The sequence below is a fragment of the Mustela putorius genome, unplaced genomic scaffold (genome assembly GCF_011764305.1).
Source record: "Mustela putorius furo isolate JIRA1106 unplaced genomic scaffold, ASM1176430v1.1 tig00000127_pilon_pilon_pilon, whole genome shotgun sequence".
NCBI classification, from domain to species: Eukaryota; Metazoa; Chordata; class Mammalia; order Carnivora; family Mustelidae; genus Mustela; species Mustela putorius.
In genome coordinates this window covers 15074693-15089608 of record NW_025421288.1, presented here as the reverse complement: position 1 = coordinate 15089608, position 14916 = coordinate 15074693, and the positions used below count along the sequence as shown (strand labels likewise).

Sequence of the window (14916 nt, the reverse complement as noted above, 5' to 3'; positions counted from 1 at the left end):
GTCTGTGGGCCCAGTGTGCCCCCCGCCAAGGCAGTGAACCCTCAGGCACAAGAGGAGGTAAAACCAAAGGACTTGCATCTCCGAACCAGGGCGTCCAGCCGCGGGGAGCCATTCCGCTCGGGACACGGGGCTTTGAGGCCAAGGCCCACTCAGCAGCTCGGTTTCCACGGCTTCCTGAGGGCCTGGGGGCGGTGGGGGCAGGGCCGAGCTGCCCCCGTTCCCCGCTCCTGGTCTGCGCCCACGTCTCGAGGCCCGAGCCCCGTGCCAGGCCCCCTTGGTCCACAGAGAAGGGGGCCGCACGTTCAGGCCTTCCTGCCCCAGACGTGGGGGCATGGGGGCTCCGGGAAGGAGGGTGAGGGGCTCCTGCCGTGGGCGCGACGGCAGCCCCCAGCACGGAAAGGCTTTGAGGACGGGGCAGGGGGTTCGCAGTGGGAGGAGAGCCCGGCAGCGTGCCCCCCACCTCGCCTGGCTGGGCCCTCTCCCCCTGTGGTGGCTCTGCCCGGAGGTGGTCATGGTGGGCTGCCTCCGGAGCCACCACGGGTCAGCTCAGGGGCAGCAGAAGACAGTGTCCCGAGTGCCCCCTGTTTCACCTGACCCCAGAGCACAGTGGCTTCTCTGACCTAGGCAGGGCCATGCCCGGGGAGGCTGCTGGTTCCAATTACTGGGATTGCACAACTGGGGCCCACGGGATACTGTTTGTGAAGTCACCTGACTGGGCCGTGGACTTTCCCGCCTGTACCCGGAGCCGCAGGCAGGAGCTGCCCCAGAGGGCAGGTCACGGGGTGGAGGGGGGCAGGTACTGCAGGGCCCAGGTGGAGGGCATGTGGACACAGAGCCCAGCACGGGCTGGGGGAGGCCTGGACACCCACCCCCACAGATGGGAATCTGAGCCCGGCAGGAGTGTGACCCGGCTCCCTTGGGGACAGACCCTTGTCCCTCAAGCCACGTCCCACCGGCAGCCTGAGTGGTGCTGGGGGTTCCCCTGGGAGTCCCAGATGTACGGGAGGCCAGGCCGGGAGGAGGCCCCGCTGTGGCGGGTCAGGCCCGGGGGTGCCACACATCTGAGCATGAGACTTGGCACTACGGCTGACGGAGAGACTCGTCCCCCGTCTTGGCTCCGTCCCCTGTGAGATGTGGGCGTGGCTGACCACAGCCTCCCCGTCGTCCCGAGGTTAAAATCAGTGAGGGTAGTGCCCTCCTGGCATCGCGTGGGGCGGCAGGAGGCGCCTGGTCCGACGGCGCTCTGGCCTGGGAATGAGAGGCAGACCACGGAGAAAGGAGAAAGACAGGACAAGGGATGCTGGACCCGTAGGTTGTTTTTCCTAAAGAAGGCAACCTCTGTGGGAAGGCCTATGAGAAGGAGAGAGACTAGAACCTCCCCCTCCACCAGGCCCTACAGCGAGTCCCCGTCCGCAGGCTTGTGCGGAAAGCTTCCTTGGTGATTTGGCATACCAGCCTCGGAGGGGTTTCAGGGACACGCCCGGCCCTGGGACCCACAGGAAGCGGGTGCTCTTGCCTTCAGTGTGGTGACGCCAGGGACAGCACCAGACATGACTGACCAGGGTGGCAGATGGTCTTTGAGTTTGAACTGAGAGGTTCTTCCCCCAGGCCCCTCAGGCCTCTGGGAGACTCAAAGCCTGGTTAACAGAGATGTTCCCACAGCCCCACGAGGGGTCCTGGGTGTAGACCTTCAGAGACAGTCCGCACAGGGCTTGGCCTCAGGCTGTGCCAGGGACAGCAGCCTGTCTCGGACGAGGGTGGGGGGGGCTCTCCGCTCTCTGTTTCAGTCATTTCCAGTCACTGCTGTTAATTCCCCCCCGTCTGCTTGCTTGGGGCTGGTGTCTTTCTAGTTTTGGGGTAGCAACTGAGATCACTGGTTTGAGACCTTCCATTTGTGTTAGTGGAATCTTGGAACGCTACAAATCACCCTCTAAGAGCTGCTTTAGCTGCACCCCTTGAGTTTTGATATGTCTTGTCTTCCTTTTTTGTTCGCCTGTGGCTGGAAGGGTGTGTGCTGTGCAAGCGCGCCAGAATCGGGGAGAAGGCCAGCTGGGCCAGGTGTATTCTTACAGGAAGGTCTTTAACTACCCCTTCGGTACCTTTAGTAGTTGCAAGCTTGGTTGAGACAGTTTATCCCATCTTTAGTCAGTTCTAGGGAGTTAGAATTTTTTCTAGGAATGTGCCCAATCCTCTCGAGGTTTTACAAAGTTGTTGGCATATAGTTGTTGAGAATATTCTTGATCATCATCGATCTTAGCCCTATTGGTGGTCAATTCTAACTTAATTGGTACTGTTTTTATTTGACCCTGTCTCAGTCAATCTTACCAGAGTTTTTCCTGAGTTGTTAGTTTTTTTTTTTTTTTAAAGAACCAAGTTCTGCTGCATTTAGATTTTCCAGTAAGACTTTCATGAAAGGAACGCGCTACCACACTCCAGACACTCCACGCTATGCGGATGTCGATGCGTTTCTTCCTGCTTGATCGATAGACTTACTGTAACTCCGGTAAAAACCCCAACAGGTTTTCTCATGGGACTTCTGCAGAGACAAGAGGAATCGACCTTCTCGAGGAAGCAGGGGAAGCCTTTCCCTCCAGGCATCAGGACCCCGTGCGAGGCTGGGATGTGGGTGTGAGCGTCGACCCTCCGCCCGGGGGACCGAGCCGGGAGCCCCGGTGGGCAGCTCTGGGCTGTGCCGACCGCAGCCTCGGGGTTATCCGCGAGGGAAGAGGTGAAGAAGCCCCTCACCCCGCGGACATCAGCTCAGAAACAATCCTCCCAACTCTCAGAACACGCAGGCTCCTTAGTATCTTCCGGACCTCGGCTTCGGAGCTCTTTCTTGGTCGGGACCCCAGTGCGTTGGCGAGGACAGAGAAAAACGGAGAAAGTTGTTGCAAAAGAGTAAGAGCTTCTTTCCCTCAAAATGTGCCCACAAGGCGGAGATGTGATGTGAAACCGGGATTCGCCTGCGTTGCTGGTGTCGTGGCAATCCATTACCCCAAACCTCGTGGCTTCGGGCCGCCACGTTCATGGCCTCTGGGTGCACAGATTCGCAGTCGGACGCAGTCGGACGGGTCCGAAAGGGGTCGTGGGGCTGGTCGCTCCTGGCAGGGGAGCCATCGCCCGGCCCCATCCGGCTCCGGGGACACCTACCCTGTCAGCCAGCGGCCCCGTCTTCCTCCTGCACAGCCGAGCGGCTGCCCTCGTCGGGCCACAGCTCCCTCTAGCCACAGCTGAGGAATTTCTCCTCTTCTAAGGGTTCCAGCACCTCATGAGCCCGGGCGGAGAACCCAGAATAATCTCTCCATCTCACAGTGCTTAATCTCAGTCGTATCTCTGGTCCCGTCGCCTCATAAGGTAGCCTGGTCACAGGTTCTAGGCCTAGGACATTGCTCAGCTTTTTCCGCCTGCCCTGGGAGCGGGTCTTCCCCGCACGCAAACTGACAGAGAACGGGTAGGGGGGCCCCTGGGGGGGGTCTCAGTCGGTGAAGCGTCTGCCTTCAGCTCCGGTCACGACCTCAGTGTCTGGGGATTGAGCCCTGCTTCAGGCTCCCTGCTTAGCGGGAATCTGCTCCTCCTTCTGCCTGCCCCTCCCCTGCTTATGCCCCGGTCCTCTCTCAAATAAATACTTAAAAAAAAAAAAAAAGTGGTGGGTAGGTATGTAGACATTACAGACGACTTACGTCTAACTCATCTGGAAGAGCCCACGTGAGCCCAACAGAGACGTGGCCCGAGACGTGCTCCGCGTTCCCGGCGGAGCGAGTGCCCGGGGCCAGCTGGAGCATGAAGGCCCATTTCACACTCGTTTTGTTGGTGTGAGCGAGGAAGGCCGATCCCTGAGGGGTGCAGACGGCGCTGTGGGGGCTCAGGGTCTGCCACACTGCTGGGGGACGTGCACAGTGACGTCGGACGTCCCTGGAGGGCAGCCCAGCCCGGCACCCAACCTGCAGCCTCAGCACCTCGCGGGGCCCAGGACCCGAGGGTGTCCTGCAGGGGTCCCCAGGCCTCCATCCCGTCACCTGTCCACCTGCTGTGTTGTGTCAGAGCCACCAGAAAGGGGCACGAGGCCTCCCCCCTTCTTGGGCCAAGCCCAGCCCAGAGAGAAGGGGAAACCCTCCCCGAATGGAGCCGGACAGGCCCGTCCCTGGCAGAACGCTGGAGTGGTCCCCAGCCTGGTCTTTGGTTTGAGCACAGCCGGGTCTGTGGGGGCTGAGCACAGGCCTGGCCAGTGAGGGCCTCCCCCTGAGGGGCGCTGGAGCCCCAGCCCTCCACCGCTCCCACGGCACTGCAGGTGATTGAAAGGAGGCAGGGACGTGTGGCTGGGTGACGTCCCCTCCCATCTCCGGCCTGGGTGAGGGGCTTCGAAGGGCCAGCCGCCCCCAGCCCAGCAGGGGAACCTGCATCCAGGCCTTCTGGAGCGGCAGCTAGGCCTCCGAGCCCGGGCTCTTGCGCAAATGCGCACCCATGTGTGTGTGTGAGTGCGGGTGTCGGCTGCGTGCCCTCCTGCCCGGACGTGTGCTCTTAGTGCCTGCCACGTGGGTGCCGGGGTCCAGACTGACACCAGGCTGGCCTGTGCGTCTGCGGATCCCTGTCCCGCTGTCCCCGGGCTCACCCACTCTGTCCTGGGGTGCACCCCCGGAACCTTGGGCAGAAAGCCAAGAGGGCTGGGGTGACCGATGGGCCCCTGTGTTGGGACCGAACTCCGGCTGGCCCTGCCGCCAAGCCAACGTCACCTGCAGATCAGAGGGGTCACCCGGCATTGGGGCGGAGCCTGCCGCTGGCGGGTCCTCCCTCAGGCTTCGCCCATCACCACCGAGGCTGCCCACACCCAGACATAGGCAAGGCTAGGGTCCCCTCAGGTCCTGAAAGTCCCCCAGAGCGGTCACACCCCCATCCTCTCCCTGCTGTGTTGTCAGCACCGATGGAGGCGCAGACATGCCCCCTCACCGGGCCCCACGGTCCCCAGCACCCTCAGTCGGCTGGCCTTCTCTCCACCCGCCGGCTGGGAGCTCAGCCCCGGAGGCCTTCCAGCCTGATCGTTTGGTTTGGGGCTGAGCATGGGCCCTGCACCCTGTCGGGGCTGGAAGATGCTTGGGGAGGAGGAGGAAGGAGGGACAGTAGCTCTGGGTGTGTCTGAGCCTCCGTCTTCATGAGGCCCCATGCCCGAACGACCCCAAGAAGACGCATATCCTTCCCCAGTGCCACCTGGAAGGTGCCTCAGCCTTAGCCCTGCAGTACCCCAGCATCCTGGTGCAGTGAAGCCTCCTGTGGCCCTGGGACCCACCCTTTTTGCAGCTGGAGCCACCTGTGGGCCTGGCTGGGGGCGAGCCCGACAGTCAGGGTGCAGCCGAGAGAGCTTCAGAGTCCCGTCACCCTCGGCTGGGTGTCCTCTCCTGCCCATGGGTGCCACGCCCTCTCTGCTGAGGCCACAAGAACCGCCTGGACTTTAGAGGGCCCCTTGCCCCGCCAGAGCCTCATGGTGGCACAAGGGGTCCTTGCCCGGTGACCAGGTGCCCGCCCCCAGGGGCTTCCCGGCTGTCCCCAGTGGCCAGGGTGGGGGTGTCCTGTGTGAGCGTCAGCAGTGTGTTCTCCCGTAGTGCCGCATGTTCGTGCGTTACAGGAATACAGCTCCGTGGGCTTCTCTGTGCGCTGTAGTTGGACATTCGTCACGCTGGGCTTTACTTCCCGTGAGTCAAGTTGCTGTAAATGTTCCGAGGCCTCCTTTTGGTGGCCGTGTGCACGGACGTCTCTGGGGTGTGTATCTGGAAGGACAAGTGCCGGGCCAGGACACGGACCCGTCCACGGTTACCGCTGGGCAGCTCTCGGCGCGGCCGACCCGGTCCACGCTCCCACCAGCAGCACACGTGGGTCCGTTGGGCCACGTCGTCCCTAACGCATGACATTGTCAGTCCTTCTCATCTGCCCATGACAGCGGGCGAGCGCGAGAACTTCATTGTGGTGTGGACCAGGGGCAAAGGTGCGGAGCGCCAGTTCGTGGGCGTGTGGCCATCCCTGGTCCGTGAGGGGCCGTTCAAATCGGTGATCTTTTTTTTTTTTTTTTTAATCATGTGGTCTTTTCCTTTTTGGTTTGTAGGAATTCTAGATATATTCTGGATACAAGTCCTTTCCCCAAAAATGTCCTTTCTCAGCCTGTAGAGTGTCTGTTCGTTCTCTCGAAGAGGTCTTTCGATGGAAGGGCGCTCTCGACTTTAAGGAAACCCCGTCTGTCACATATTTCTCTCTTACAGTTAGGGCTTCTTGTGTCTCGTTAAATCGTGGCCTTTCCCGAGGACGCGGAGATATTCCGCTGTTCTGCTCTCCAGGCTCGATTGCCTCTGCCTTCCTATAGGTCTCTGCGCTCGCTGGAATCATTCTGTAACTGGTTTCAGCAGGGACCCAGAGCTCAAGTTTTTCCAGATGGATGTCCGATTTGTCCCAGGGCTGTTTGTCGAAAAGAACATTCTTTCCCCAGTGGACTGAAACCGTGCCTTGGTCATAAACCAGGTGAGCGCACACACATACATTTTACATTTTCACCTTCGGATGTTCCATTCTTTTCCACGGACGCATTCATCAATCCAGTCTAGTGGCCCGTTATTAAGAGGGCGACCCCAGACCGCCTCCAGCGACACCCAGTGTCCATCCCCGACGCTTCACGGTGAGCCTTGCGCTCGGCGGCCTACCTCCTCCGACTTTGTTCAAAATCACCTTGTCCGCGCTCAGCCTTTCACTTCTCCACAGAATCCGCTTGAAATATGCCCCCCCCCCCAAGAAATACTAAACAAGAAAAGCATTCAAAGACTGATTGGAGCCACGTTGAATCCCTACCTCAAAATTAGCACCTTGCACCTATTAAACCTTCCAACTCATAAACATCACATCCTGAGTTGATGTACGGCTTCTTTCTTTTCTTTCACGAAGGTTTGGAGCTTTTCTGTGCAGAGAATTTGCTCGTCTCCAGTAGGTTTATTCTCAGGCATTTTATGATTTTGGATGCTGCTGTTATTGGCATCTTTTTGTTTTATTTCCTAATGGTTGCTAGCATATAGAAATACCGGTGATTATTGAAGCTGGTGTTCTTGCTAAATTCACGGATCAATCAAAGTGTTTATCTGAACGTTCTGAAGATTTTAATATCTGTGATGACGTCATTTGCAAGTGAGAGTGGTTTTATTTTTACCCTGTCCCGTGATTCTGTCTCTGTTTCCTTTCCCGTCGCTTGTCACACGGGCTGAGGGTTTCAGGACAGCGTCCGATAGGAAGGGTGGCCGCGGGGCGCCTGCAGGGCTCAGTGGGTGAAGTATCTGCCTTCAGCTCGGGTCAGTCATCCCGGATGACTCAGGTCAGGTCATCCCGGAGTCCTGGGATCAAGTCCCGCATCGGGCTCCCTGCTCAGTGAGGAGTCGGCTTCCCTCTGCCCCTCCCATGTCTCGTGCTCTCTCTCTCTCTCAAATAAATAAATACTATTTTTTTTTTTTTAAAAAGGGTGACCACGGACAACTCTGCCTTGCTCCCTCTCGCAGAAGGAAGACCCCCTAACATTTCACCATTGAGTGTGACGTCCGCTCCACAGGGCTTTGTCTTGTTTTGTGTTTTTGTGTGTTTTCTACATAATAGAGTTCCCTTCTGTTCCTGCTCTCCTTCGAGTCATGTTTCTAATTAGGAACAGCTCTTGAGTCTTATCAAATGTTTCTATGCATCTTTTGAATTGATTATATGTTTTTCCTTAGGGTTATTGTGTGGACTTTATTCTGTGATTATAGAAAAGGTATATTTTATTCTTTTTTTAAAAAATTTTATTTATTTATCTGACAGAGAGATCACAAGCAGGCAGAGAGGCAGACAGAGAGAGAGGAGGAAGCAGGCTCCCCGCTGAGCAGAGAGCCCGACGGGGGGCTCGATCCCAGGACCCTGAGATCATGACCTGAGCTGAAGGCAGAGACTTTAACCCACTGAGCTCCCCAGGTGCCCCACAAGTATAATTTATTCTTAATTTATTCTGTGGCCGGTTATGGATGTTTATTCTCAGATGCTGACGCAGCCTTGGGTAACTGAATTAAACGTCATCAGTCACGTGTCTTTGGAGACAACACTGGGTTTAGTTTGCTGTACGGGCAGGATTCTGGCCTCTGTGTTGGCAAGAGAGATCAGCCAGTGTTTTTTCTGTCTTGCAATATACCGTCTGGTTTTGATATAAAGGCTATGCTGCTTCATAAAAATCCTCCAGAATATTTCTATAAAATGATATTAGTTCTTCCTTAAATGGTTAGAAGAATCACCTAGACTTAAGGTTTTGTTAGTTTGCTTTATGCAAAAATCATTAAAATTCCTAATTTAATTTATGTGATTAATATTGGATAATTTGGGTTTTATTTCTTCTTGTGTCTGTTTTTATATATTATGTTTAAGGCATATATTTTAACCAAACTGTCAAAATTACTCTTGTACGTAATGTCCTCTGCATAGAGTTTGTAACTCCTGAGATCTGTAAAGATGTTCTATTTTTTTTCTTTTTAGATTAGGCAGAGAGAGAGGGGGAAGCGGGCTCCCCGCCAAGCAGAGAGCCCGATGCAGGGCTTGATCCCAGGACCCTGGGATCATGACCTGAGCCGAAGGCAGAGGCTTTAACCCACTGAGCCACCCAGGCGCCCCAAGATGTTCTATTTCTGGTGCCTGACATTGGTGACTTCCTGTCACCGAGGGTGACAAACACAGTCACTCTGACCAGAAGTTTGTCAATCTCATTAGTTTCTTCAGAGAATCATAATTTGGCTTTGGTGATGTTTTTAATGTAATCTTCACTTTTTATTTCGTTGGGTTGTACTGTGCATTATCTCTTTCTACCTACTTTCTCGGAGTTTCATTTTTTTTTTAATAACTTCTTGAAAGAGAGTTTGGCTTCCTTCTCCTCTGATGTGTACAGTCAAGGTCACAGGTTTTCTCCAAACACTTGCTCCCCTTCATGGCACGTCGGCCACTGATTGACCCGGGACAAGGGACTTTTTTTACCAATTTAAAATACTTTCTGGTTCTTAGCAGTTTCTGCTTGGACCTCGGGCCATTTCAATTAATTTCTAAAACACTTAAGCACTTTCTGGTTATCTTTTTCTTACTGATTTTAGTTTAATTTCCCCGCCGTCAGAGAACGTACGTATGTGATTGAATTTCTTCGAAGTCCGTGGGACCTCGCTTCCCAAGCCCTGCGCACAGTCCGTTCGCGGCAACGCTCCGTGTCGCTTGGGCCACCGGGCGCGGCGTCCTGTCTGTCCATTAGGTCAAGTCGCTGCTCGTGTCACCCAGACTCGCCTCTGCCGATGGTTCGCCCGCGTCTTCTGCCGGCGGCTGGCGCAGGGGAGCCCCCATCTCCGGCCCTGGTCGGTCACTTCTCTCTCACATTTTCTTCTGCCGCTTTCCTTTGTGTGTTTGAGGTCATGCTTCCAGGCACATCCAGACTTAGCATTAGTATCTTTGTCCCAGAGCGACGGCTTTTTAAAGGATGAAACACCCACGGTCGGCCCTGGCTCTACCCACGGTTCACCGCGGATGCTCTGCTTTACCTCCCCGCACTCCCCTGGGCTTTATCTTTTTCTGTCCTTTTGCTGTCAACGTCTCTACGTCTTCACGTCTGTATGAAGATTCCTGTACAGATTCATAAGCAACAGCAAGGTGCCTTTTGAACCGGTCTGGCGGCGTCTGTCCGCGCACCGGCACGCTTGTCCCCTCGTGGCGCGCACACCCCGCGGCCTTCCGCGCGGCCTTCTTTCTGATCTCCTTCCCTGCTCCTTCTGGATCAATCGAATGTTGATCCTACTTCACTTTTGTTCTGTTGCATTGACGTACTCTCGCCGTCACACCGTGGCTGACTCGTTCGGGTCGGCCTGGATCGGCCCGTCGGCCGTGGCCCCGGTGGCCCGTGGTGCTGGCAGCCGCGCGGCGCCCTCCGTGCCCTGCGCCCCTCGTGCCGTCTTTGGTCCTGCGCTTCCGTTCCGCGCGCACAGACGCAGGGATGCATGTGGGGTTCGGGGGCATGCAGGGTCAGATCGAGATCTTTCTCCCGAGCCGACCGTTGCGGAAAATTATGAAATGTCCCTCTTTGTCTCTAGTCATGTTTAAACCTCATGACGTGCTACTGTTTCAGTCGACACAAATTGAAAGGTCCTCATAAATCTGTCCTTTGATGCGATCCTTACCCCTCGGCGCACCCCACGCTTCCCCCGGGGATCAGTTTTCCCAGCCTGTCCCCTGAACGCGCCTTCCAGTGCGGCTCTCCCAGCCGTGAATTCTCTTGCTTTTTGGTTTCAGCTTCCCTTCTCCTTTTTACTGCGGCAAAATATACATAACATAAAATACAGCATCTCAACCGTGTTTGTGCCCAGCTCAGGGGCCCTAACCACACTCACGTGCTGTGCGGCCGTCCCCAGCCTCTGTCTCCAGAACTGCTTCATCTTAGGAAACTGAACGTCTGAACCCATGAAACCCTAACCGCCCCCCCCCACCTCCCCGGCCCCGGCTGCCACCATCCTGCTGTCTGTCCCTCTGAATCCGCCTCTTCTAGGGACCTCATCGGAGGAGAATCGTACGGGATTTACTTACTTTCCTTCTTCATTTTTAGGGTCTATTCGATGGGTCTAGGATGCTAGGTTGGTCATGATTTTCCTTGAGGAGTTTACAGATGGCACCTGGCGGGGCGTCTGGGGGGCTCCGTGGGTGAAGCCTCTGCCTTCGGCTCAGGTCATGATCTCAGGGTCCTGGGATCGAGCCCCAGGCGGGGTTCTCACCCGCAGGCAGCCTGCTTCCCCCTCTTCCTTTGTCCGTCCCCCTGCTCGTGCTTTCTCTCTCTCATTCTCTATCTCAAAAAAAGTAAATAAAATCTTAAAAAAAAAAAAAAAAAAAAAAAAGACGTCACCCGGCTTTTACCCTTTCTGTTGAAAAGCCGGTCATCAGGGTAACGCGTCATTGTCCCCAACCCCTCCTTCACTATTTCTGTGACATTCCCTGTGCCTTTGGTCTCGGCAGCGTGACTCTGAGAAGCCCGAGGAGCGAAAGGCCTGTTGGCGTCTGCGGTCTGATGTCTTCCATCATATTTGGGACCTTCTCAGCCTCTGAGCCTCTCTCTTGCCTGCTCCCCTTCTGGGATTTCATGTGTCTTGGAATCCTGTCTCCCGCATCTTACAGGTTTTCTGTATGTTTGATTCTATCTTGTCTCCCTGCCCCTACCTGGAAATTCCCTTACAGATCTCCTCTGCTATCAAATTCATCTGCCACGTTCTTAATTTCCATGATTGCTCTTTCTGTTTCAGAATTTCCGGTTTATTATTTTTAAGGTTTTATTTCTCGGGTGAAACACTCCATCTATCTTCTTGAACAAATTAATCAGGGTTATTTTAAGTCTTTGTCTCAAAGCTCGGAAGCCAACCACAGCCATCCGTTTGCTCGCGAGCCTGAAGGTCCGCATTTGGGGCGGCTCATCGGGGTGGTCTCCTCTGGGCGCGTCCGACTGGCGGCTCACAGGACCGGGCGGTCTGCTCTCCTCCACGGTGCTCCTCCAGCAGCCCCGCTCAGACACGTCTGTGTGACAGCAGCATTTGACAGACGACAGCGGGAGCTCTGAGGGCTCTTGAGACCACGGCTCATACACGTGGTCCACTTCCGCCGTGGGGGGAGCAGACCCCGCCTCTTGCTCGGGGGAACTGCAAAGGACCTGCCTTCCTCTTTGATCCACAGCAGGCTGCCCTCGGGCCGTAACTTTTTGATTCCTCTCAGCACAAAATTCGCTCACCTCAAAGTCTCATCCAGTTAATGACGGTGTCATGCTCTATGTCCAGCATCTTAGGATCCACCATTTTTTCCCCCAGCCTCTGCCCAGTGCCCAGTCTCCATGCAAACCAGCACCATGCGCTTGAGGACTCTGATGCGACAAGACCCCTGGCTGGGTCCTAATTTCTCTACCTGTAATCCGTCGCTGCCTAGGAAACCACACCTCAATGGTGTGGGTCAAGACCACAGTTTGTTTTCTCGGTCACGATTCTGGAGGTCAGCAATTTGCAGTTTGCAGTCGGCTCCGTGGGGAGGTTGTTCTGCTGGCTTTGTGTGTGTGTTTGTGCGGTCCTCTGGGGCGGGATGGTCAGAGGTGGCTTCACTCACGTGTCTGTTGCCTGATCCTGGCTCTCGACTGGGCCACCTCTGTTCTCCTCCGAGCCACCTCTCCAGCCACCCAGCTCAGGCTGGACCATGCGGCCACGTTCCAAGAGCACATCAGTTATACACGGTGTGACTTCCCAGCATTCTTTTTCCAGAGCAAGTGTCAAGGTCAGCCCAAATTCAAGTAGCGGGAAAACCAACTCTCTCTCCTGACAGAGGAGCTCCAAGCTTCGGAGCCGCTGAATCCGCCGCACCTCAAGATCTGTTTCTGTGGTCTCTTTTTTCCCTTGCTTCTCTGACTTCTCAGTGCAAAAATACATAAAGGCTCCGTGATACTATGTCCCTAGAGATCATTTTGGTTTTCCCGTGGCATGTGCAAGCCACAGGACAGCGCACTCTTCCTGGCGGAGGCCTGGTCACGTGCAGTCTCGGCAGCCAAAGCCCCACCCCTCCCACGTGCATCTGTTTCCTTCTAGGCTTTTTCTATACACATTATCAGTCATGTTTCCTATTTTTATGTTTCTAGAAGGATCTTTGTTTCTAGAAGGATCTAGGTTTCTAGAAGGCACTTAAGAGGGGAGACACTTGGGAAGGCGCCAAGTGTCTGAGGTGCTGGGCACAGGATGAGGGCCACAGGGGCCACTCACACCTCTTCTCCCTTCTCCCCCGAAGGCTGCGAGAACACCACCGGGCCACCATCAAGGTCATTCGGCGTATGCAGTACTTTGTAGCCAAGAAGAAATTCCAGGTGAGTCCTACACTGAGCCCTCCCACCCTGGCCCAGAAACTCCTCTCCCACTCGCGGCAAAGGCTACAAGGCCTCCGTACCCTGCCACACCCCAGACCTGACCCTTCCCTCACCAAATACCCCGAAACAACTTCGCTTTCTTCTGTAAGACAGCATGCCCCTGAAAAGACTCTGTGCTGAGGTCCAGCCTACAGCTGGACGCACACAGAGCCTCGGGGACTCACCCTCCTCTCCCAAAACTGACCGGCAGATGACGCAGGAGTGATAGAGGTGCTGAGTCTGCCCCACACCACCTGCGTGGGAAGTCGGGTCTCCCCGACCCCAGAGCCCTGTCCCCGGGAGCCCCCAGTAGCCAGTGCTCTTGGCCCTGCTCTTCCCCCCGCCCCTGTGGGGGTCAGAACAGAAGGGTAGCCTGGCATCCCAGGGGGGCCGCCTTTCCAGAGAGATGAAGGGCTCCTCTGTTGGGGCCGGAGCCAGAGGGGCGCCCTTGCCCATCCCCTTCCCTCCAGGGCCAGGTTTGCGGCAGCCACCCCTCGGAGCCCCTGGAGCCACAGGGCCCCAGAGAAAGCCAGCCGCTAGCAGGCTCAGCTCCTTCCTTCGGCTGTGCGGATAGTCCTTGGTCTGAGGAGGTCCCTGGCTCAGCCTCCACTCTGAGAGCATGTGGACCGCAAAAACAGGGACCCTCAGGTGTGCCCATTCTCCTTCCAGAAGACCTGGCAACTGTGCTCCCCCAGCCCAACGCGTGTCACACGCAGCCCCAGGGCTCGCAGCCGGCCGGGCTCGGGCAGCCCGCGCACACCCTCCCTTGGCGGCGCTCTGCTGCCCGTGTGCCCGACACTCCCGGACAGGGAGGCTGCTCACCGCCAAACTGGGACAAGTCACACAAAGGGTCCCACTAGGGTTTGGGACTTCTTATTGCCCAAACACACGAGGCATCGTAAGTGCCATTCTTGGCTGGCAGCCGGAGGTCTGCCTGGCAAGATCCTGGGGAAGACGTGATGGCCCCAGAGGCGGAGAGTATCTGAAGCTGGTGGCCCTGGCTTCCCTCCCACAGAGGGGAAGCGTGGGAGGCAGGGAGCTGAAGGGCGCGGGAGGAGGAGGGGCCCACCTCCCAGCAGCACCAGCACCCCTGGGTGGGGAAGGGGCACGGAGCTCCTGCAGGGGACTGCTCTGGGCAGCACGGGGGAGGTCCTGGGAAGGGCCGGGATGTAGCCCCCTCACTGGCCAGCAGCCTGGCGGTGACAGCGAAGACCCCAGATATCAAACGGGTAGAGCAGGGGTGGGGGTCAGTGGAGAATCTTCTAAAATGGGGATGGCCCCCACCCTAGAAGCAGGCAGCTGAGTCTCCCAAGCAGGGCCCTATAAGACGGGGCTGGGGGGAGGCTATGCAGGTGGGCAGGGGGCTTGCTGGGTGGAGGGGCCCCCAGCACAGCAGGCAAAAACTTGAGGCTCTGACTGCCCAGTTCTAGTGTCATGTGGGCAGCTTCCAGCTTGGGACAGAGTTTGTCCTTGGTAAACAGATGCCCGCTGCGGCGAGAGCTGACTTGGGGAGCACCCCATCCCCGAAAGGCAGGCAAGAAACTGCCTGGGGGTATCAGCAGGGACCCCTACTTCCTTCTAGGCTGGGGCCCCCTTTCCTGCTGCAGGACACAGGCCAGGGCCCTGCAAGTGGCCCCCAGAAGAAGGCCGGGCCACCCTACCTTCCCTGCTTTCTGCCCCACGTCTGTGCCCAGGACCCTTGGGGCCCCCAAACAAAGCTGGTGGGGGCCTTTGAATGGACATGTTCCGAGAGCCTCCCTGTGTGTCCCAGTGGGGCACCGGGGCTCTCGAGCAAGGCAGGGGACCGGGGCGGCCTCAGCCTCACCGGCCGGGCCGTGTTGCCAGCGGCGACGTTCCACAGGGAGGAGGGACCCCCGGGGGAGCAGCCTGGAGGGAGTGCCTGGCCGTCAGGAGGTCTGCGGGCCCAGCTGTCAGGGAGGCCTTCCCTTCCCCCACAACAGCCTGTTGGTCTGTCTGCCTGCACCCCGACC

General features: G+C 56.9%; 1 protein-coding gene across 10 annotated transcripts in view; it reads left to right on the top strand.

Moving 5' to 3' along the window:
• KCNQ1 (potassium voltage-gated channel subfamily Q member 1) overlaps positions 1–14916 on the top strand; it is a 306866-nt gene that overhangs the window by 220417 nt on the left and 71533 nt on the right. For all 10 annotated transcript variants that reach the window (XM_045066468.1, XM_045066472.1, XM_045066495.1 and 7 more), the window contains one exon: positions 12811–12886. In XM_045066468.1, coding sequence (XP_044922403.1) covers positions 12811–12886 — 76 coding nt within the window. The remainder of the gene's footprint in view (positions 1–12810; positions 12887–14916) is intronic.